This window comes from Phyllostomus discolor, chromosome 1, assembly GCF_004126475.2.
Source record: "Phyllostomus discolor isolate MPI-MPIP mPhyDis1 chromosome 1, mPhyDis1.pri.v3, whole genome shotgun sequence".
NCBI classification, from domain to species: Eukaryota; Metazoa; Chordata; class Mammalia; order Chiroptera; family Phyllostomidae; genus Phyllostomus; species Phyllostomus discolor.
This window is the reverse complement of record NC_040903.2, coordinates 49,456,872-49,480,962: the sequence shown is the minus strand read 5'-3', so window position 1 is coordinate 49,480,962 and position 24,091 is coordinate 49,456,872. Positions and strand designations below refer to the sequence as shown.

Here is a 24,091-nt window from a genome sequence, read left to right as displayed (position 1 = left end):
CTACAGCCTGATCATGACTAGAAAGGGTAGGCAGGGTTACACACACCTTCACTTTTATTCCTTTTTAAAAGATGAATGTGATCAATAAGGTTATAGATGGATTGCAGCAGCAACAGCTTTTGTAATAAAAACATGTTGTAAAATATTATAGTTGCCAGCACCAGGTACCAGCAGTGTTGGTAGACGCTAAAAACAGACAATTTAATGAAAGCAACAATTTTATTGCACTGCTTTTGCATTTAATATTTTACAATGGTACAAAGATTCTCACTTCCTAAGCAGAACTCTAATCTGGGCAGTATTAAGAGATCCTTCACCTCATTTTAAATGTTCATTTATGAACCACTACATTATGATGAACAGCTCTAAAATAATCACATTGTTGCTGTTAGGAAACAATGAAAATCTCTTTTAGGAAAAACAAGTGGCTGCTTATGCTTGCTTGTACTTCTAAATACTGTGAGAAAGAAGGAAGCAATGCTGTTGGAAAAGGCCGTCGTGGGAGCAGGCAACCCTTGGAGATGACGTCCTTGATTCAGTCATCTCCTCCACAGAGCTTCAAGAGTGTGGTTCCATAGTCTCCAGAAGTATCGGACTGCAAAGAGCAGGGCAGATGGAGAGAAGGACAGATGCAGCATAAACAATGGGGAAACCACAAATGAATCAAATCCCATAGCACCAGGGGATTCCCTGGGGTGCAAGGCCCATGACCTGTACCATTTAGTAAAACACACCTGTAATTCCATCCTTCATTCATACCCAAGTGTAATTTCCACTTAACATGTTTTTTACAATATATAGTGTTTAAATGCTTCCTGATATAGTGCCATTAAATTTCAATTTGAGTTTACTAAAATAAGATTTCATCAATTACATAATATTAACAAAACTTTTAAAATAATAGTTTTTTAATAATCTATATTATTTACCAAACACTTGCTCTTCTATGAGTTAATTATTTTATTTTTAATTATTTTAACTGTTAGAAGGACTCCAAGCAGTAGGTGTCGTGAGCATCTCCATTTAACACACAATAAGTAAGATGAGAAAAGGAGAGGTTAGGAACCTTGTGCAAGTCTACAGAGAGAATACAGACAGGAACAGGTTCAGATCCAGATCAGCTGGCTGCTCGCCACCATGCTATCCTTAAGGAAGTGAAATAGACTACATCCCCAAAGAGTGTATGCCTCAATTCCTTACCCCTGGACTACCTAAAAGAGATACTGGTTCAGAAAAGATACCTTGTGAGACTGGGCTAAGATGCCATGTTCACTATACGAAGAGATAAAAATGCTTGCATAGCCTCAGAAGTAAAACTTGACTTTTAACCTAAATTGTCTAAAAAATTCCCATTATTTCTTATTTTATTCAAGGCAATTCACATAGCAAGCATTTCTTATCACTTAAGTTTCATGTTGGAGTAAATATCAAGGAAGTGGTAATGTAAAGGCAGCAATGAAGAAAGGTCATTTAGAAAAGACGTGAAGCTTTATTTTCATAAGACACAACAGGCATCAAGAAACATTCTTTTGTTTTATATGGAGTTTTTAGTTCTTCCTCTGTTGGTTTCCCTAAGCCTTGCTCTGCCATAGGTAATAACTTTTCACACTGATGAGAAGTCAACACTGTGTTAAAAGAGCTCCCTCTAGTCACCAAAGTTGTCAAAATTACTAGGGGTTCTATCAGTCTGTTGAGAAAATATATCCATAGTTTAGCACGTAGCAATATTTAAAATTCTGATCCACTGAAGAGACGAAACAAATATTCATCCTTTTCTCCTACCTTTATTCCCTGTTCCTTCTAGTAAAAGAGCTATTCTACTTACATGGCATTTTAGAAATTGTATAACAAAAAAGTTAGTATAATTTCAAAACCTTTGAATATAATTCATGCTTTCCTCATTAGGCGACATTAATTGTTCTTAAGAAACTAACTAAATGTTCCTGTGGGCTGGCCTGTTTTTTAACAGTGGTTCTGGCTTCTCCCAATGTTGATCCCATCTTTTATCCTTCGCATTTAATCCTGCTTCCCAATTATTTCTCTGTGATGTTTTTTAAGTTATTCTTTTTTTCTATTCTGACAACAAATGTACCCTAGGCTCTCATCTCTTGTCACTAGTTTCCTCGACTATAGATTCATCAATCCCTTTCTCCAAGTTGTTCATTCTTTTTGTTTTGTAAATCTAGTCCAATCACCACTGTATCCTTCAAGCAAGTAGCCCTTACTGTTCCTGGGAATCCTGGCTTTTCCTCCCTCCTCTCAGGCGTCTCTGCCTTTGTCTTCTTGGCAGGCTTATCCTCTACTATCCAGCCATTTGCTATTTATTAGTAATGCTTAAATCTCAGTTCCCTGCTTTCTCCTTTACTCAGTCTGTATTTTCTCCCTAGAGGATTTTCATCCATGTCCAAGGATTCCATAAGGTAACTGACTCTGAAAACTATTTCTACCATTAGCTGCCCACTCAGCATCTCCACTTACATGTCAAAGACATCTCAAACTCAACAGATGCACTTTCTCCTACAACCCCAGAAAAGAAAAAAACAGACCAAAAAACAAACAAACAAACAAACAAACAAAACACCTAAAACCTGGCCCTCAGGGCAGGGAATTGGCACGATTATCTGTTTCTCAAATTAGAAACCTGGGAGTTGTCCTCGCTCCTCACACAAGATGTCATTATTTTTTATTGTATTTTTTTCCCATCACCATTTAGCCCCCTTGTAACCCACCCCCTCTCTGCTGTAATCACCGCTCTGTTGTCCATGTCCATGAGTCTTAATTTTAATTCCTAAATACCTTTTGAGAGAGCTCTTTCCTCTCTTTGCACTGCCAGTGGCTTTGCTTACTACTTTGCACTCCTCTAATATGACTAATATATAACATCACCCTGTACTCTTCTATCTTCCATCTAATTCATTCCCCACAGTCTCAAGAGATCTTTTCAAAATGTACTTCTAATTATGACCCTATGTGCTTAAAACAAATTCTTCAGTGGCTTCCCGTCACTCTTAAGCTAAAGACAAAATCTTTAAACATTGTCGAAAAGGTCCTATTTGACCTGATCCCTCTAGCCCCACTTTTCTTTTCATTACTTCTCCACCACCCTAGGGCTTTCCACGTGCAATTCCTTGTTGGGATGCCCTACTTTCTCCCGACGCCCACAGCCTTTGCTTCGTGTTATCTACTCACTTTCAGATCTGAATCACAACTTCCTCATAGAAGCCTTTCCTACAGGTCAAATCCTCCTATTATATGATCTTACAGCACAATCTTTCTTTCCTTTGCATTTAACATAGCTGTACAAACAAATTTTACATTTATTTGTAATTCTGTAAGGATAGAAAACTTTTTTCTTTGCTTATAATTATAACCCAAGCTTGGCACATAATCTTCATTCAGTAAATATTTTTAATTGAATAAATGAAAAAACATCCATGATCTCAGAGTTGTCTTTCAACTGCATTCATCTTGCCATTTGGATTTTATTGTTCAATACTCCTCAAAGTAGACATTCTAATAGATCAAGTGACTTATTACTTTTTTCCCTCCTCCTTCTCACCATGTTTCTAGAGCATTCACCTTTGAGACCCCACTGGCCAGCACAGCACCTGGCTCATAGGAGGCACTTAACACATGCCTATTAACCTGACAGGCAGGCTCAAACCCATTCCCCTAAGAAAATATTTCCTATCTAACCCCAGACTTCTTTTACTCTTAATTCCTATATCACTATGCTCTGTACCCTACAATCTAGTATTGTATGTTGTTTCATATTATTATCTTTTAATTATTTTATTTATCCCCACCTTACCTCACATAGATTATAAATTGAAGGTGACTACTATGATTTCCCTTAAGGAGCTTGGAATTGTGCTATTTCTTAAATAGGTACTTAATTTGTTGATCAAGGAAATCTACCAAAAATGCAATTTCATACAAATTTTCTATTAATGTCTTATTATTAATTAATAAGAGATACACATTTTTCACTTACATCCTTCTCTCCTTTTCTCCACCAATCATTACTAAGAAAGGTGTTAATGAGAAATGTCTAAACAGGTAAAAGATGAAGATAGGACCAAAGGCCTGGATGATATTGCAGGGTTCAGAATGAGCCACCCCAAGATGTGCCTCTGTACTATGCAGATTATTTTAAGCTAAAGGCAACAGAGACCCTGCAGCTCAAGAGAAACTTCTGCCCCACCCCCCCTTAACTATGAGAAGAATTAGGGGCCCTGCCCATAATAAAAGATTATCAGAGATGACCTTTTTGGGCCTAACGGTATGGCAGGGCAGATTACAAATTACTGAACATCTGCTCTTCTTATGTTCTGCCGTGAGGGTCTGAGGCCCCAAGGCATCTGACCTCCCCTAAGACCGGGAGGCAGGTCATACACACCTCATTTCACCTTTCTGTCCCCGAGCCTCTCATGTACGTGAGGCTTCTTCTGACTCTCTCATGTATGTGAGGTTCCCGTGCATGTGTATGCAATTAAATTTGGTTATTTTTCTCTCATCAATCTGTATCATATAGATTTATTTATTAGACTAGATAAAAGAAACTTGAAGGAGAAAGTTTCTTCCTCCCCCACAATATACAAAATGGCATTCTACTCCCAAATTCAGAAATTGAACCATCTGAGAGGATCTTATTCATCAGTAGTGAAAATGTAATGATATCACTTAATAATGTACTTTTAGGTGAGAGAAATGAATAAATGCTATATAATTTTAAATTACAAACTGAACTCTTCAGCAATGGATTTTTCTTTTCTGTCAAGCTACCCATAGTTTAGATATTTCCTAATGCAATAAGCCTCAATTACCCAGACCAATGGGGAAGGGAGAGCTATTGATTAATTTAATTTTCTGGTTTGCTGAGGGTGAACCAAAAGCCCTCTTTATGTTTCAATTTTATTACTGACAATCTTTATAAAAGGTATGTGTCTACTTTTCTGCCTTAATAAGAACAATATGGTTAACGTTATTGAATCTTCCTCTGTTGATTGAAACTGTTGTAATGTGTCAGGATCGATTCAAATTGCATTGAGTGTGAGCAGCTGATGAAATCTGTGCTAAGCCCCAGGCACAGTCTGAGAGCTGCCTTTCTGAGTAAGTTCCTGATTTCAACTGAGGCATGTATCTCTTTCTGCAAAGGTTTAGTACCAAAACAAAAGCTCTGGCTGGGGGTGGGGGGTGGGGGGTGTGGATTTTGGCTTGTGAATCTAGTTGACTGAGTGATGTTCATTCACTCATCCACTGTAAAACCATTCGTGGAGCCTGGGGCAGGGAGGTTCTCAAAATGCCTGCCCAAATGTCAAGGCCAACTTGTGTACCTGGTCGAGGGTGGCTACTGTGGGCAGGGCCACCTCAAAGGCTTGGCCACGGGCTTCAGCTGTTCCTAGTGACACAAGAATGCAGACTGAACACAGGCGTCCCAGGCGGCCATGGATGAATGCTGCCTCCTGCACATGGTGGAACTCCAGCCTCGCAGGGGCCTAAAGGGGTCGGTGCCCAGGATCAGAATCCACGGTGTGCATACAGTGGTCCTCAGTTGGGGCCCAGGTGTCTGGACAGCTCAGCCTCCATGCCCAGCTCTGGACCATCAGTGCTCAGAGCAAATGTGTCCTTTTCCCAGAAGAGGTTTGTCCTCCAGCCCTACCTCCGAGGTCGGGTCTCAGTGACTCTATGCTGATTTAGATCCACTTGTTTTCGCCTCTGGGCCTAATGCTCCCCAAAGCTGATTTTCTGCAGACAGCAGGAGGATGGACGAGCCTGAGGCATAGGAAGACCAGCAGGGCATCTGTGAAGCCAGCCCTGGACTCCGTCTTTTCACCGAGCCAGTGGCTCTGGAGGCTGGGACAATCTGACAGCTCACTGGACGACCTGGGCTCCCACTTTGTTTCAGGGACCCAGCTCGGACTAACACTCTCTATTACTCATTGAGCGGAGACGTGCACGCCATCCGGGACGCCAGACAGAAAACAACCTTCAAGGGGGCTAGCCCTTTGTTCATCATTTCCAAGCTGTATTCTTACTGAGACTATGACTTTTGATCCATTAGCTTCAAGGATGGAGGCCTCTTACACAATTTTTGCAAGTCTTTCTTTCTTATTAATTCTAATAATTTGTCATTTATTTGGGGTTTCTATATATATAATATCAACTGAGATATGAAAACTACTTTCATTCTTTAAAACTAAAAGGAAGTTGTGTACCACACTTGTGGAAGATTCTCATCTAGACTGACAGACTGTAAGAAATCAATATTTTTAATTCCAGAAACTATAAAAAATTTGATATATTCAATTGGATGTCAAATGTATGAAAAAACACCTCCAGCCACATCAAAGGAAAAATAACAAACTAGGGAAAATATTTATAATTCATAGAAAAAAAGGTGAAACTAACTTACATAAAATTGACCTCCCAAAATTCAAATCCCAAATTTCAATAGAATAATGAGCAAAGCACTTTAAGAAATGCAAATGGAATTTAAAACTTAAAAATCTGTATAGCCTCACTCATATTAAGGAAAATATACATTAATACTACACTGAGATACAATTTCTCACCTATCAGATTTAAAAAACCCAAAGCTTGAAAACACCCTCTGTGCCAAAGCTATGGAGAAACAAGGACTCACCTATTCTTCATGGAAGTGCAGATGGAAGCCAATTGGTAGTATTTATCAAAATTACAAATATATATATTTTAAAATGTTATTTATTTTTGGAGAGAGGGGGAGGGAGGAAGAAAGAGAGGGAGAGAAATATTAATGTGTGGTTGCCTCTTGCACGTCCCCTATTGGGGACCTGGCCCACAGCCCAGGCATGTGCCCTGACTGGGAATCGAACCAGCGACCCTTTGGTTCGCAGGCCCGTGCTCAATCCACTGAGCTATACCAGCCAGGGCACAGATATATTTATATCTGTCTCAGTAATCCTACCCACTTCTGAGAGTTTATGTCAGAAATAAACTCTGCTTGAATTTATGCCACAGATACACTTGTACCTTATAAAATTGTGTATGCATATTGCAGCACTGTTTGTGATAGCAAGAAATGGGAACATCTGTTGATGTGGTTGGTATAAATACACAAGTAATGGAATGATATGCAGCAATTTAAAAGACTGAGAAAGCTTCCGACACACTGACATGAAAAGAACTACAGGCTGCAGAACCATGCTATCGTCTGTGTGAAACAAAGAGGAAATTTAAAACAGGTATTTCTTTTTCCTATCATCTTCATAAAGAAACACTGTGATATAAAAACACTGCAATATAAAAATAGGTAAACAACTTGCATATACAATTCACGAAAGAAAAACTAGCAGCTGCTAAACTGAAAAAAAAAAAAAAAAAAAAAAAAAAGGTGAGTATCTATCAAGTGCCCGAGATTCTAGAGCTGAAAAATAGTCTTTATCATGAAGGGCTGTTTTGCTATTACTACACATTTGCACACTGACAAAGAGAGAAATCTAAGTCACATATCTCCGTGTTCTAAGTATTACAAGAGAAAGAGGATGGGGAGGAGAGAAAGGCAAAATGTATTTTGCTATTTTTAAAAGGAGACTCACTTGAATTGCTGAATACAGCGAATAGCCACAGCGCTTCTTAAACTCGGCTCGGATGTCCAAAAGATCAATTTCTGATCTGGAAACCATTATTCGGTTCAGAGTAAACTCATCAGTTCCAGCGCCCTGTTAAGAAATGCAGGTGTCCACAGGACAAATCTCGTCAGTCACAAAACAGTTTATAGACCTATATTTACAAGAAATAGATGATGCTGCACAAAACAGTCAGCCAGTGGCTCCACTTCACTCATTTATCATTAACCTCATCGTTCATTTATTTAAGAAATAGTATTTATTGAGAACTTACTCTGTGCCAGTACTGTGCCAGACACTGAAAACAGAGCTGGGATACCCCTATTCATCTTCTAATTTTGTAAAGGATACAGGCAAGAAAAGAAACCATTACAATATAATGTGACATATAGGAAATATTGGGTACTTAGGGGCACATATATTAGGGGAGCCTAAAATAGATTAAGGATTAGGAAAGGTCTGTCTGAGAAAGTGGTATTTAAGCTGAGGCCTAAATAATCAGTCAGAAGGAATGGGGTTCATAGAAGAAAAAATGTTCCAATGGAGAAACTAGCAGGTGTGAAGGTTTAGGACAAGAAAGAATGCCACATTCAAGGATACATAAACAATGAGGAGGAAGAGCAAGAGATGTGCCTGGAAAGGCAGGACCTTGTAAACCATCAAACGAAATTCCAACTGTATCCTAAGAGTGAAGAACTACTCAACATGAGAGTTTGACCATGGAGTATTGAGATCGGATCAGATTTGTGGTCTCAGAAGATGTCTTTGACAGCAGTACCAGGAGCGATTGCAGGGCAGGAGTAGGGTGAAGATAACAGAATGTGCCTGGGCTCATCCAGAGATGATTACATGAACAGAAAAAAAAAAAGAGACAATGATGACCTTACCTAGAAAAAGGGCAGTACAGATGGAGAAAATGGGTTGATTTAAGAGATGCTTAGAAAGGCAGATGACAAAACTTGATGTATCATTTGAAGAGAATGAAGGAGAGGGAGAAGTGTAAAATTTCTGAGCAGTTACGTGGCTAGTGACACAATTCATTGATTCAGCAAATGCTTATTGAGCATGTACTGTATGCCAGGCATCATTCCTTGCAGTGTGCATACGGTAGTAAACAACAGACATGCCTCTGTCCTAAGGCAGTTTACATTCTAATGAATGGAGATGGTCAGGAAAGACTATTAACAAGTTGTTTAAATAGAGTTATGAGAACTATGAAATGGGGTGTGACTAAAAGAGACCAATGAGCCTGAACAGTCAGAGGAGACTTCTCTCAGGAGGTGCCATTTGAGTAGAGACCTGACAGATGAGGAGATAATCACAGGTAGATCTGGAGGAGGTACATTTCAGGCAGAGAGGACAACCAATGCAAAGACTCTGACTTGGGAAGAGATGTGCCATAGTTGGGGAACGGAGAGCCTGAAGTGGCTGAGGCATAGAGAGCAAGGACGGGGAGGAATGGCGTAAGTTCAGAAGCTGGGCAGGGGCAGATCCTGCTGTGGGTACCCACTGCGATGACTGAACGCAGGGTGGGGACCAGACTTGGGGTGGGAGGTGTGGCAAAGAGAGGGAAACGGAGGTGTGGCAAAGAGAGGGAAACCGTTTGTTCACTCAGGATGTAACTTAGAAGGCGCATATGGACTTCCACAGGGAATGTCCGTCCAGTAAAGGAAATGAAGTAAGCATCTTCTGTGTGCCAGGACCAGTGCCAGGGTCTGAAAGCACACAGGTGATAAAACAACAACAACAACAAAACCTCCTCTAGTCATGGAGTTCACCATCTAGCAGTGGCAACGGGTAAGAAAACATAAGGTTTCTGTATCGTGAAAGGCTGCTGGCTCAGTCTGGTTTATTTTAAGTAAGGCAGCTCAAGAGGCCCCTGGACCTAATGGGTCAAGTTCGAGGTTTGGAGTTCTAAAACAGGTTCTGCTGCCTACACTTGCTGCCAACTGGGGGAAATAATTTAGTCAGCCCTTCACTGTATCTCTATGAAGATCAGGACACTCGTTATCTAAATCCACGAGACAAATGCACAGACAAATTAGCTGAGAAAGAGAACTCATCAAAGTGGACAGCAAGTACAAAATTCCATCAATATGAGCAATAGTTTTACATTCTCACTGAGGGAAGCTAAGAACGTATATGAAATTTCCAGACCAACCTTCAAAGCTTGATGCAGTCTTTCAGCTAAAAAGGCAGACGTGTTCCTTGCACAATGCACTGTATAAAAAGTAAAGTACGTTCGCTGTCATTTAATAGAAACTGAGTTAATATACAGTAAAATGTTTTGTAAAAAGATTCTTTGGGTAACTATATCCACTCTATCCGCCACCCCACCCCCACACTATTGGCTTTCATTTAAAATGAGAGGATGAATGCTTAACTTGAATTTCAAAGCCTTCTGACGTATTTGCATACACCTTTAGAACAGTAATGATCTTTAGCCATGAGGAAAATAAAATTACCTGCCAAAGAAACTCCCACATCACATGACTCATCTCCAGCTACCAGACACACCACCGCCTACGCTTACACGGATGACTCCCGAGGGTGTACCTCGGCTGCGTGGCTAACATCTCTGACTACTGACGAATGACTTGGGTCTAAGAACAGCGGAGATGTTGCTCCAAAGAATTCATTAGGTAAGAAGGGGCCTGGAGTTCAATTTAAAACCAGTTTTTCAAGTGGAAAGATCTTCTCTTAAGTGGCTGTATTAGAATTTATAGGCTGGTTAGAGTAATTATATTAGAACCAGCACCTGTAATCTAAATTCAGTTACCAAAAAAAAAACCCTATCATTTTTCAATTCTTTATTTTGAAATAACAGATAAAGCAGAAGTAGAAAAAAAGGAAACTGGCAAAAACATGAGCAAATTATCTTTTAAACAAAGTGATCATCAGAAATAGAAAAGCCTGTAGAGAGTAAATCTATTTATTGCAACACAATTACTTTTATAATCTTAAATCTCCTTTTGGCAGATAGGACTCTGCCAAAAGTGAATGAATTTTATAATGGATTTTGGAGATCAGAACAAATAGCTTTCTCAGTGGCTCCTAAGTCCTAGCCAGGACAGCGAAGGCTTCGGTTTGTGGAACTGACTTACGGGAAATAGAGGGGGAGATGTATTAGGAGCTTAAATATGAAATCTGGGACAAATGTGATAACAGTGTTAGATGTGAAGTTGTCTGAGAACAAACCAACATTTGAATGGGTTTTACCTACTTTTTCTCAAATTCATATTAAGCAAGTCTAAATACTTTGATCAAAAGTTATTATGTCTACTTTTATCCTATTGTTTTTCTTTTTTTTTTTTAATTTTAATCATTGTTCAAATACAGTTTTCTCCCCTATTAAGTTTTTCAATCATGTCTCTCCCCCTAAACTAAATCCTTCTGGAATTCTTTTTTTCCTCCCATAGCCCTTTAGCTTGTCCTCTGCTTTATGTTTTTAACCCCAAGGTTTGTTCTTCATGTCCTAAAATTTGGAGAAGCTGTGTTACACACACACAGGGGTAGGACGTTTGTTTTAACACTCAATGCTGAAAGTAGGGAAACTCAGGGCAATGTCTGAAACTCAGGGAGTCCATTACCGTTAGTTACACGGACCAAGAATCCAGAGTTGCCCATCTCCCACCCTCTGTGTTGGATGGAGCACACTGTGGTCAGCCCTGTCTCCTCCCTGCAGAAGTCCCCTACCTTAGCCGTGACTAAAACACATAGTGTGGCCTCTTACCAGCTTATCCCAAGAATCAGGTGACAGAGCAAAACACATTTCCTGTCAACCCCCGACAATCATGCCCCCTTGCTTATCCAACTCCCCCTTAAAAGAAAAGTGTTTTCTTTTGATTTGGAGACTCTTGCACATTTCTGAGAAGAAAATATCCTCCCTATTGCAATAGTCATTTTGAATAAAGTCTTTCCTTAGGAAAGTCCGGATTTGACAGCTAGAAATGTTCTGTTATGTATTTGTAAGATGATACAGCTCAGATGGTTTCTCATATTAAAAACTAGAGTATGTCAACATACACTATCAGACTCCTTATATAAGAAATATTTATAATCGGCAGATCTATCAACACAGAAAGTTGATCAGTGGATAGAGGATGGGGGGAGAATGTTAGCAGGTACAGGGTTTCTTTGGGGACTGATGAAAATATCCTAAATTGGGATTGCAGTGATGGCCGCATAACTCTGTAACTATACTAAAAATCACTGAATTTGCACACTTTGAATGGGTAAATTTTATGCTGTGTGAGTTAAATCTCAGTAAAGATGAAACTGATACATTACAATGGTAAACGAATAGAAAATGAGTGGGACATATCATGAACTTCAAATTAGTCAGATTATAAGGTCTTTCTTTTACTTGGTAAAATAGTGTACATTGCAGTCCAAATTTAGTGTATCATTGGATGTATATTTCCAAAAATCCTTCTTAGCTCAATGAGTAAGAGTTTATACATTTCAATAAAGGTTTTCAAATATTATAGTAGGCAGAGTAAAAAGCGCAAAATTGACATAAAGAGTAACGATGTGAAATGGGAAAAAATAAACCGGCTGTATCATTGCCACTGGAACATTTTCAGAACTTACTCTGGAGACTGAACTGATTTCTATTTCATTTTTTTAATTGAAAAAGCAGCCTTTTTTTTTTCCTTCTTGGCCTACCTTTTAGCAATTCAATCAGAGTCAATGGTGTTTTCTTTTTCTTCTCTCTCTCTTTTTTTGAGCCGCATTTGGATAAAAATTCTATCTTGGCACCGAAGAGAGGACAGAAGTGAAGTGAAATAACACATGTGGAAGAAGCTCTGAGAATGGTGCCTGGAATGTAGTGAGTGCTTGCTCCCTGGTGTCTTTCCTGTAACTTACTTTAAAATCCTTCAGCACAGACTGTGATGCGTGTGAGTTTCAGGCTATGTCTGCACTGCACACATCAAATGGCTGGTTATCGAGGAGTCTGTCTGACTGCCTGGGCTAGAATCTCAGCTCTGCCTCGTATTCCCTGGGTAACCTGAGGAAGGAACTGAACAACTCTGTGCCTAGGTTTACCATCTCTACTAGGGGGTAATAGTCCCTAATCCATGGGTTGTTATGAGGCTTAAATATGTTAATATCTGGAGTTTACCAGTGCTGAGCACATGACAAGTACCAGATGAGTATTTGTTTAAAACTACAATTTGAGAAACCCTAATTGGAAGTCCGCCTCCCGAGGTGGTAGTTAACATTTGAAGATGAATCAGAGGCTCACTCCAGGGAGGTTACCTTTGGACATCAGCTATCTTTATGTCACCAGAGGAGCTATTAATTATCATGATGAATGACAGCAAGGATATCTCACTGATGAACGACGTAATGTGTGGAGTAGAGGTACTCCTACTCTGTAATTCATGCAGAAGAAGCGTGTAGCAAGCCCAGTACCCACCCTACATTAGAGTGGCTTAGGATCCCTAACAATCCTGTGTGGGACGAGCACATAACTGATTTTGTTGCCCGACACTAAATCCTGTCTTTGAACAGTCTCTCATTCTTCTGACTGCACCTTTCTTGCAAGGTGCTCTTCGGGTGCCCGAAAGGACAGACTGCTGAGACCTCATTGAGAAGACAGCTCAGCTTATGTAGTGTTTTCATCTCCTTGTTTATCCACGTGTCTCTCTGGGAAGAGAGACACATTCTGTCTGTGACTTACTTTCTTTTTGACACACTCTCTGCTAGCACAGCCAAAGGGGAGGAGACGTGTATTTCCAACCTGAGCTCCATTGCCACTGGTATCTTCCAAAACTAACCCCAAATGGTGAACTACCGAACTGGCTTTGGTCTCAGCTTCCAACAAGTCTCAATAAAAATGCCAGTAGAAATGTATTTTTATCTTTTAAGGAGTTTACAATTCAAAGGTGGTGACAAGCCTAATACAAAGTTAAAAGCAAAGTAAGATGTAGAAGAGTAACTTTTTCATGCACTCATGTAACGGTGTCTGTTGAGCACACTGTGTGGACTGTGGACTGTACCGGGGCCATGGGAGCACAAAGGGGGATCCGCCAGGATTCTCACACTGCGCTGACCCTGACAAGAATAAGATCAAGTACAAAGCAACTCATTTATAAGCACTCAGGAGCTTACCTATGGCCAGCAGTAGGTCTTCAAAATGCCCAGATAATTCTCCTTTTATGCTGTCCTCAATGTCCTTGTGGCTAATATTTCTGTATTCATCAAATGCTAAAAAGCAGCACCACAAACACAGTGAAAGCATCATGGTTGACCACACACAACTCTATTCCCGTTTTTGACTTGATATGCAGCAAAGTAAGTGAAATATGAGCTCAAAAACTCCTTTGGTAAATCATCAAAATTTGAATGAGGAAATTTTTGTTTTTCGTATCTTTAAAAAAAATTCATCTGCAATAAAACCTGAGCTTCGTAGGCCATTTTTTTCAATGATCTTTCTCTCCTCTCCCTCTTCCCAGGCTGTTAACATTTAAAATAGTCTAAAGGTTATATAATAAATAATATAATCTAATAAAGTGTGCTATTTTTAAATTATGGCAACACCTGGGAAATAACAGTGTAGCCATTAATCAAATATGTTTCATCTGCTAACACAATCTTGAATATGAAGATTTCTTATTGCTGAGCAGATCATTTCCCCAGGGAGCACAGCCTGCATCACACTTACCAGAAGGCTTTCGAATTTCTTGATCAGTTTTTCCCCCAAACCTGTACATACATTACCAAGTAGGTGGGCATATTTTGTAAGCCCAGTGAATGTTTTCCAAGTAAATTTTGGAAAAAATTTTGGAGAGAGATCTAGGATTGTTTGGTTTTTATTTAAAAAAAAAAGCCATTAATAAAGCAACTATGCTCTACCATTGCCATTATTTTATAAATGAAATCTTAATGCCACACTTAAGGAAAGGCACCCTAAGAATAAAAAAATCTTGGTAATATCTTGATGTTTTCTCATTTCTCCATGAACTCGGCATAAACGGAGCCTTGCACTGTGGCTGCTCTCCAGGCCCGCACCTGGACACCAGTCAGGTGTCCACGGGAAATGGAGTTCTGGGCTGCTGGGTGCTGCTGCTTCCAGAAAGGCTCGGGGAGATGTTTAAGTGAGGGGCTGGGTGCTCAGTGGTTCCATGTACTAGTTGGTCATACAAAAAGAGCTGCCCCCCAAATTTACCTTCATATCAGAAAGGGCTCAGTGTTTATAATCCATGCTAATGCATGGACAGAGACACCACCATACCTGGTTTCTCTGGAAAGTGGTTAACTAGGAACGGTTTGGGGTGAATCAGGCTCCTGCACCTCACAGGGACACTCCTCTCTGCTCTCACTCAGAGGGCTGCCCTTCTTCCTCTCCCTGCCATTCGTCCCCCATCTATTACCTGTCACTCACTCACTAGCCACCTACCCAGCCTGCAGGCGAACAAGGGTAGTGTCGGGTCTGCCTCGACTCAGTTTCCATAACTGTTGATACATAAAAGTGGAACAGCCTTTCCACTTTTTAACTCTGTTTTTCAGAACTTGGTATTTTAACCCAAAAAGCATTTGTGAACAATACAAAGCAAAAAGGATTGCAACGTGAGTCCTTACTTCGTTTCAGTTGTGGAAAGCTCCTTAGACAGAGGATCTCTGTGAATTTATCTTCGTCTGTGCCCCATCTGTTCTCACCAGCATTATAGAGAACCTGTGGGACAAGGGAGAAAGACTTAAAGGTTATTATGGACACGATTCTCTTTATTCTCTTTGAAGAGGTGGAAGGAGAAGAGTGGGAGGCTTACTTTGTTTTAGAGGTCAGTAAGGTATGCAAGTGTCTCCTGGTTAGCAGATTAGTCATCTGACAGCTGGGGTTGCAAGAGCTATGGGAAGGATAACCCCCACTGAAGAGGGCAGAGAGCTGGGGTTGGGAGACCCCCCCCCTTCAGGCTTCTCCTTCAGACAGGATAGGAGACGACAGCCCCAGCTGGTGCCACAGAAATGAGCAGGTGGACAAGGGGAGCAGGTAAGTGAAACGACATGGTTTCTTTGCTCTGTTACCGACCTGGGCATCCTTTACTGCCAGTTGCTCATCCACTTTTAGACTTTCGTCTCTTCTGCCCTAAACAAGAAAGAAAAGAGCAAGGGCAACCCTTTTAAAGACAGAAGATCCTAACACAGGGAGGTTCTCCTCCAGCAGAGGTCACGTTGCAGAGAGGACTCGGGCGCCCAGGACACTAGTTCTGGCTCTGTCATTGACCAGCCACGGAATTTGGAGCAAATAACACAGTTTTCTGAGTCTTAGCTTCCTACTCTGAAAACTCAAGGATCTTATGTGAACAAAAAGACAAACTACAGACTGGGAGAAAATATTATTGACAAACACACATATATCATATAGGACTTGTATCTAAATTATATATAAAGAATTCCTAACATTCAATAATAAGATAACAAACAATCCAACTGAAAAATGGGCTAAAGATGTGAGCACACAGCAGATACACTCATAGATGTCTAACACAAGAGTGAGCCCTGCTGTACATTCTCGACTTTAGTTAATAACATATCAGTATTCATTCAACTGCAGTATGTAACAAACATACTGCTCTAATGCAGTGTTAATAATAGGGGGAAAAGTGAGGCGGCTGGGGAAGAGGCATATGGGAGTCCTCTATACTCTCTGCTTCAATTTTCCTGCAAATCTAAAACTTCTCTATAACACAAAGTCCAGTAAAAAAACACCCTCAAAGGTCCCCACCCCTGTGTGTGCTCATGTGTAAGCACTTGGCATCTTATAAAGAGGCAGGAGACAGAGAGGGGGAAGGCCATTGCCTGGATTATTCTGACAATTATACATGAATGAGACATTTGGCTATATTTTAAAAATGCATTTGTTCCTATTTTCAAACATTAGATCCTTGTATGCCTGCCTGATTTTTCATTATTTCTTTTATCTGCTTCTTTTCAGTGCTGCTGATTCCGTTTGTCTGCCTTCTCGTTCTCTCATCACACACTCGGCTCCAGTCATAAAAATGGCGATTATCATGGATCTAATGATACTGATCACTTTCTATGTGTTATAAGTACTTCACATCTATCAATCATCCATCCATCGATCTATCTATCTAGCATCTTTGCAGCACCCTGTAAAGTCAGTATTATTATTACTTAAATTTCACAGATGTGAAAACAAGGGCTTTACAGGTTAATGTGTCCAGACACGTAAAGCTAGTAGGTAACAGAGGAGCCTAAGACTCCAGGTCTGTCTGATTCTAAAACTCTGCCCGTAATCCTGGTCTCCACCGCCTGCTGCCAGGGGGTGGAGACCAGATGTGCACACGTGAATACAAACCTCTGGGGGGTATACATTTGCATCAATGCCCCATAAATTGGGTTTATAGGTTCCTTTCATAAGGTTTGCACCATTTCAAGCATCTGAAACCAAAATGAGGGCAACTTGCTTCCTAGTGGCGTAAGCCCCACTTTGGCAAGTGCTGCCTCAAGCCCTCAGGTGGAGACCGACATTGGGGTTTTCTCACACATTATGGGTTGTGTAAACCAGCTGAAAGAGGCCGGTGAGGCTGGGCTTAAATTATTTCCTCTCTTACACACTTCTGTGATTACAGCATATCCTTGACCTCGCCACCTTTATTATAAAGTCAAGAGCCTCCTAAAAAGAGACAGCAAGGTATGGCCTCATTTAGTCTCACGGGGGTGAAAGATTCAGCCACCCTTCTATAGGCAGGAGAATGAGGTTGCAGCAAGTCTTTTTTTTAGTCCTGAGACGTATAAACCCATCTTTAAAGATAATTTTTCTGTATCGTGTTTCATAGTTTGTTTAAATGCTTACAAGAGAAACATATATTGTTTGGAATCCAGAAGAGAAGAACATGTTCTCAAAATGGAGACACTTAGGACGGAAATGAACATTTAGGATGGAAAATTTTTCTATGTCAGGTAAATTATCAGGACATTTTTAATGTATTGTGAAACCTGATCTGAACACTTCCACAGACTTTTTTTTCATTACATGATTATGTTATACTTTTATGATAGTAGTTAAACATTATACTGCTTAGTAGCAATACAAATGTAAAGTGAGCAAATCATTTCATAAGAAAAATTGCAAGCTTATTGTCTCAGTTTGGTTATTTTTAAACTATCTAATAATTATTATTGAGCATGTGCAGCTTATTGAGGAATTTAAAAATAAAAAAATAAACCTTACATCTGCCAAAGTCAACAGAGCTTTCCGGAAGTCACCAGATGTTTCAGAGCTAATGTCATCTCCAAGACTCTTCTTATATACTGAAACCAAATAAGAATGAAATTAAGCCTTGACACACTGAAAAATATTACTATAAACCAGAGAAAAGCTGACATGTCAATGTAAAATGAGTACCTGATAAAATATAACTTTTTTTTTTTAAAAAAAGCTCCGTGGTGTTCTTCTGAAAGGAACACATTCTCATAATGATTACGACCTAGTATGTGTTGTGGTAGATGTGCAGAGCAGAAAGAGTTGCTATTCTGGATCAAATCCCGGTCCATTTCATCTGACAATGGTACTGAGGACCATACACGCAGTGGGAAAGCTTGGGTGGGCTGGCTGCTAGTTCACCTCCAAATTTCTATGATCTTTTTTCCACAGAACCCTCATCTTTAGAAGACACAATGTACACAGCTTAGAGAATACAATGTCAGCTTGCCTCTTAGCTAGCTACAGCTCCATGACTAAGTTCTCGTCAGTGAAATGTAGGCAGACAAATGTGGCACTGCTGAGAAGTCTCTGTAAGGGATGGCTCACACCCATCTTAGTCCCCTCTACCATCCTAGTGCCTGGTCTGTAGGTTGATACCTGCTGCTCAGGTAGCCGTGCTGGACTGTGAAGACAAGGACTACATCTTACTGATGGCATAAAAGTAAGCAGGAACGAGCCTGGATTCCTGAAAATTTGGGGGAGCTAACATGGCAGTTCTAGAATTGCCTCTCCCCAGACCTCTTCTACATATGGAGAGACACACCTATCTTACCTGAGCCACTGTAATTTTCTGTTTTATTGATGTGTACAGCTAGTTGTATTATTTGGTAGCTCTCAAAAAAAGCTGCCCTAAAATATATTATTTTCCCATAACACATGACAATTGTATGTTCACATATTGTAGTACCAATTGTAGCCCCTTTTGCATAGCTTGTTATGTGCAGCATCCACTGATTTTAAGTCCCGATTCTGCTCCATCCGTGCCTCACAGCGATCCTCATGGAGCCCTACACCTGGCTATAGGTGACACCTGTTGGAATGCTGCATGCATCACTCTCAAGGGCTCTATAAATTACAGTAGTCAAATGAATGCTTGTCCTTTTAAATCAATAGAAGACAATTATAGAAAGTGATAGCAGGTTATATAATAGGAAGAGCTGTGCTGAGATGGAAACTCTTCCAGCATGACTTAATCTCTTTTTATGAAATCTATAATTTTTTTCTGAGCAATTCAAATAAGCAAAATTCACTATAAATTATCTCAGTAATGATAACATTATGTAGGCATTTTACCTATAGTCAGGATATTGTTACATCTATATTTCACTTTAATTAGAAAAAATTTAATTTTAAAATATCAAGCCAAAGAATAAAGCTCTCATTTATTAGAATTTGAGGAAGTATTTTATATTTCAGAGAATCATCCAGAGGAGACCTTAGAGTCATCTCATGTAGCCTCCCACATTTCCCATTACCCCGGATATTTTGCCAGAAGTAAGAACATGAAATAAAAAATGCCTAGTTCCTTTATGAGGGCCAAGTCGGTAGCCTCCTTTGATGGATTCCTCATGCGTGGGTCACCATTTCAAGGTATATGACACCATCACTCTCGCTACAGCTGACTGCACAGGGCTGGCATCTGACTACAGGTAGCCAGCGGCCACAGAAATGCCTTGCTGGAAGGAGGTTGTCCAAAATCACGTTCTCCACTGGAGAGTGCTTTCCTGAGCCCTTCGAATCTTCTCCCTTAGCATGAGTTGTACAGAAAAAGAGGTAAAGACAATAGGGTAGCAAAAAATGAAATGATTCTCCCAGAAATAAGACAGAAGCCAAGAATAAGCAGAAGCCATAGGCAAATACTGGGTTGGCTCAAAGTCTGCAAGGTTTTTTCTGTAAAATAAAAGACACATTCTTTTATTTTCACCAATAACTTTTTGATTTGGATATTTTGAGTATGTGGGATATCTCCTGCATTGGACATTGATTGTTCCCAATCAATGTCTCAGTTTGATCACTATCAATTTCAAATGGTCTACCCGGCCATGGAGCATCGTCCAGTGAGAAATCTCCAGCACAAAATCTTGCAAACCACTTTTGGTACATTGGATCAGTCATAGCACCTTCTCCACGCACTGCACAAATCTTTTCTTTTGTGTTCTAGTTGCGTTTTTACCTTTCTTGAAATAACAAAACATAATAATACCAAAATGTTGCATATTTTCTTCCATTTTCAATATTATAATGGGTACACAAAAATTCACCAATTTTAGTAAGTTTTTTTAAATGCATGCTGATATGACAGCTGTCACAATACAATCTAACAAAATTATTTCCAATGAAGTTAAAGACAACCAAGCACTACTAGAACCATCTCACAGAAAAAAACAAATGAACTTTTTGGCCAACCCAATACAAGCTTTGAGTAATCAAACACTGTGTGGTAAGGGAAGAGAAGTCACTCGGTTTTGTCAAAAACAGCAGAAGCAGAGAGGGCGGAGGAGAGTTCCTGTAATGAAAACATCAGCCCAGGGTGCAATGCATGCCTGATGCCGAGGGGTGACAAGACAGCCAAGTCTGTAGAGCAGTGCTGCTGTGTCCACATCCTGTAAAGCTTGGCCATACGTAATTGAGATTACTTCCTTTCTTTACATTTTGTGTATCAGTAATCCCTATGAACCAAGGCAGCCTATGTGTAATTCCATGCCTTAAAGTCTGAGAGAGCTTAACTCACACAGATACCCCAGCATCTGGTAACTCTGAACTACTGTCATATTTATAACATGACAGTCCTAAATGTAGAACTTTCACTTGGCTTTTATGATCCCAATCTCAATCGTGAGGATACTGATTCAATAAATATCTGAGTCTGCAACCTCTTGTTCTGGGGGCCAGAGCTACAGCTGAGAACAAAATAGACAAAAATCCCGCCTTTGCTGAGCTTACATCCCAGGGTTGTTTGTACATTACTGCGGGGCTCTGGGGAGCCATCCTGGGGCAGGCCAACTCATGGAGCAGTGACTGTTCTAAGAAATGTGAGGAGTAACAAGGAACCTTGGTAAAGAGCCCTTGGCTCTGATGATTTTTTATATGTAAATCTTAACTGAACTGATGAAACTAAAATTTTTAAATACCTACAAAGTCCCCATTTTGCCCATTATGCAATGATCTCATCTATTCCAAACTTACCTTGTTTTATCACCTTTGAGGAGGTGGGTTTGGGGCTCTGCAAATTACACTTCTGTTTTGTACCGCCCCCCCAACATCTGTTAGGCTACATCTGTTCCCCAGCACCAGTGGGAAAGGAGGGCTAGTGGGAGACTGGGAGGCAGGATGGGGAAAGAAGAGCATGCTGAGGGCTTGCTATTCGGGTCAGTGTCAACTCAGCAAAGGGCTTTCTGCCTGACAGCTGCAATTGTCCCCAGGCTCCCAGAACAAGCCACTTTGCAGCCCTGTGGGGGGAATCAGCTCCAACTAGATAGAACCCTTTCGCAGAGAACCGAACTCCAGCTCCTTAAGCTTCTCCTCCGAGCCCCTGAGGTATCAACACGTGCAAGATGGCACCTCTCCTCTGCGCTCCTAGTATCTGAAAACCCCAACCTCTCTGCCTTCTGTCCCAGCCCCGGGGGTTAGATGTCTGTGCTACACTGTCTGTCCTTTTCGCTTTTTCAGTCCTCCAAAAGGTGTTTCAGCAATTCTCTCCTTCCAATTCTCTTGGTTAAAACCCCCAAGTGCTACCTCTGTTTTTCTGATGAGACCCTGATTAACACATCAGCAATGAAACAGTCACTTACCTGTCATTGAGGTATTTACCTTCAAATGAGAATTTCTTGAAGTAACCTAACACCCATCTGGGGGTGAACATATCTCTTATTTAGACTTCTCCCACTGCATAAGTGCCCGGATACACAAACACAGAAACCATGGCTCCTTTAAGGAACTTGGAAAAGGTTACAAAGGCTGTTGTATAATAGAGTTGGGCTGGTATTTGTCCCCAGTTCCTGGGAAGTCACCTCTAAATCCTGGGAACTTCCCAAATAATAGAAATGTCTTCGTTACTCATGTCAGGTCCATGAACCACACCTGTGGTTCTGCTGACAAAATGACTCAGCATCTGAGTGATCAGGGGCTGGTCACTCCAGAAAGACCAACCATGTGATTAGAGGATCCAGTTTGGAACATGATACCTGCCTGACCTCTAGGGGGAGAATGAGGGCTGGAGATGGAGATTAATCATGTAGCCATTGATTCTATCAATCGAGCCTATGTCATGGAACCTCACTAAAAACTTTGGAATCCAAAGTTTGAGTGAGCTTCCCTGGTTGGTAATTATGCATGGATGTGCTGGGAGGGTCATGCATCCTGAGGGCGTGGTAGCTTTGCATTTGGGACTGGACCCTCCCTGCCTCCTCCCTATGCATTTCTTCATTTGACCAGTCCTGATTTGCATTCTTTATAGTGAAACTCTAATTTTGAGTGCAGCACTTTCTTGAGTTCTGTCAGTCATTCTAGTGAGCCACTGAACCTGAAGGAATGTGAGCAGCCCCAAAGTTGTAGCCATTTGGTAGGAAGCGCATGTGGCCCAGGAACACCTGAACTTGTGGCCGGTTTCGGAAGGAAGGGTGGCCTGTGCGCTGACCTGTGGAGCCGCACCGGCCCTGGGGAGTGTGTCAGACTGCACTGCAGGGCCTTTCTGATTTCCACAGAGCTGACAGGCTGTGAGGACTTTGGCTAATCATACTGAATCTACATGCTCAATACAGTCTCTAAATGGCCCACCTAATTTCTCAGGCCAAAAACCATGAAGCCGATCTAAGTGGTTTTTAACATATAATGTTAACATGCAATGATCTGAATCTCTTACATTGATGAAAATGGTTGATTTAATTAAGCAGTGATTGCTGAGAACAAAAGGTAAAGTATTAATGCCATTGCTGTATAGCAGTTTCTAGCTCAATCGTACTCAGTTTTTCTCTGAAAATCCACAGACATTAGGCCATTTTAGAATGGATGCTTCTTTTTATGTCTTGCCTTCTCAAAGGGCTTGTGAAGAAGAGGTTGGTGGGTTTCCAGGCAAAGCAACATTGGGTCATGTATGTGTGAATGGTGCTAGAGGTAAGCGGAGAATAAGATTACCTGTGTAGTAGGCTTGAGAGATCTCCTTCACTTGTCTGCTTGTCCTGGTGGTTAAGATTTCAATCAATGCATCTTCATTTGTTCCAGTACCCTAAAAAGGAAATCTATTCTTAGAACACTTACAAAACTTAATTTTATGCATTCCATTCTTAATATCTTATTCTCTGTAGATGAAAATAACAGTTTTGAATAATCAACAGATGGTCCTATATTGATTGGAAGCAGTTTTCTAATATTCCATAATTTAGTATTAAATAATTAGAATCATGTGGAGTTAACTGACATCAAAATTTTCTCAAAACTTCATACTCTAGAATGAAAATCAATCGAATAATTCTAGGGTGAAATAGTATAAAGGGAAAAGCCTACATCATTCAAGATCAGAAGTGAGCTTCAGAAAAGCCATTATATTTAGGAAGGGCTCTGCAACTCTTTTGAATGAGTTCATCGCTACACTGCTGCACTAGGGTGGTCAGCACGTAGCATCCTCTCCATACAGGGGGATCTTAAACCCTCAGTTATATATATAGACCCACTTGGTTTAGGAACTAGTACCCCTGAGCTTTGGTTTATATTAAAATCGCTGAATCACACTGTGACTCCAGGAGAAGCCACCTACACTAGGACTTGATCAAATAAGACCAATGTAGCATATGACTGGAGGCTGAATTCTGTCCCCGTGGCAGATTCCTAGTTACCCCATATCTCTCCTTTAAAAATTATTAGTTAAAAAATTTAAATACACTATTTTTAGAGCACTTTTAGTTTCACAGCAAAATGAGTAGACTTAATATATTTTTTATCTTCTTTGCTTAGTAATAGAACCCCTAATTTTTAATTTAGCACATAGCTCTCCAAGTGAATACTATGTCTCGGATTCCTGTAGAGCTAGGTTTATCCATATAACCAAAGTCTCAACAATGGAATGTATGTGAAGTATCACATTCAATTTCTGATAGTCCTCAATGGATGAAGGCATAATGGCTGGACTTAAATTGGGTGTTTGTTGAATGGGAATGGTTGGGAAAGGGTGGAGGGAAAGGGAGGGTGTGATGGTTTTATGTGTCAACTTGGCCAGGCTAGAGTCCTCAGTTACTTAAATAAACACTAATTA

The 24,091-nt window shown here is 40.4% G+C and overlaps 1 protein-coding gene across 1 annotated transcript in view; it reads right to left on the bottom strand.

Annotated features, from left to right (window-relative positions):
- Positions 1-202: 202 nt before the first annotated feature.
- The window catches only part of ANXA3 (annexin A3), a 46,532-nt gene continuing 22,643 nt past the window's right edge, over positions 203-24,091 (bottom strand). Inside the window, exons 6-13 of the mRNA XM_028506917.2 lie at positions 22,978-23,068; positions 17,812-17,891; positions 15,646-15,702; positions 15,198-15,291; positions 13,728-13,823; positions 9,772-9,830; positions 7,581-7,703; positions 203-595 (exon numbers count right to left, since the gene is read on the bottom strand). Coding sequence (XP_028362718.1) covers positions 536-595; positions 7,581-7,703; positions 9,772-9,830; positions 13,728-13,823; positions 15,198-15,291; positions 15,646-15,702; positions 17,812-17,891; positions 22,978-23,068 — 660 coding nt within the window. The 3' untranslated portion in view covers positions 203-535. The remainder of the gene's footprint in view (positions 596-7,580; positions 7,704-9,771; positions 9,831-13,727; positions 13,824-15,197; positions 15,292-15,645; positions 15,703-17,811; positions 17,892-22,977; positions 23,069-24,091) is intronic.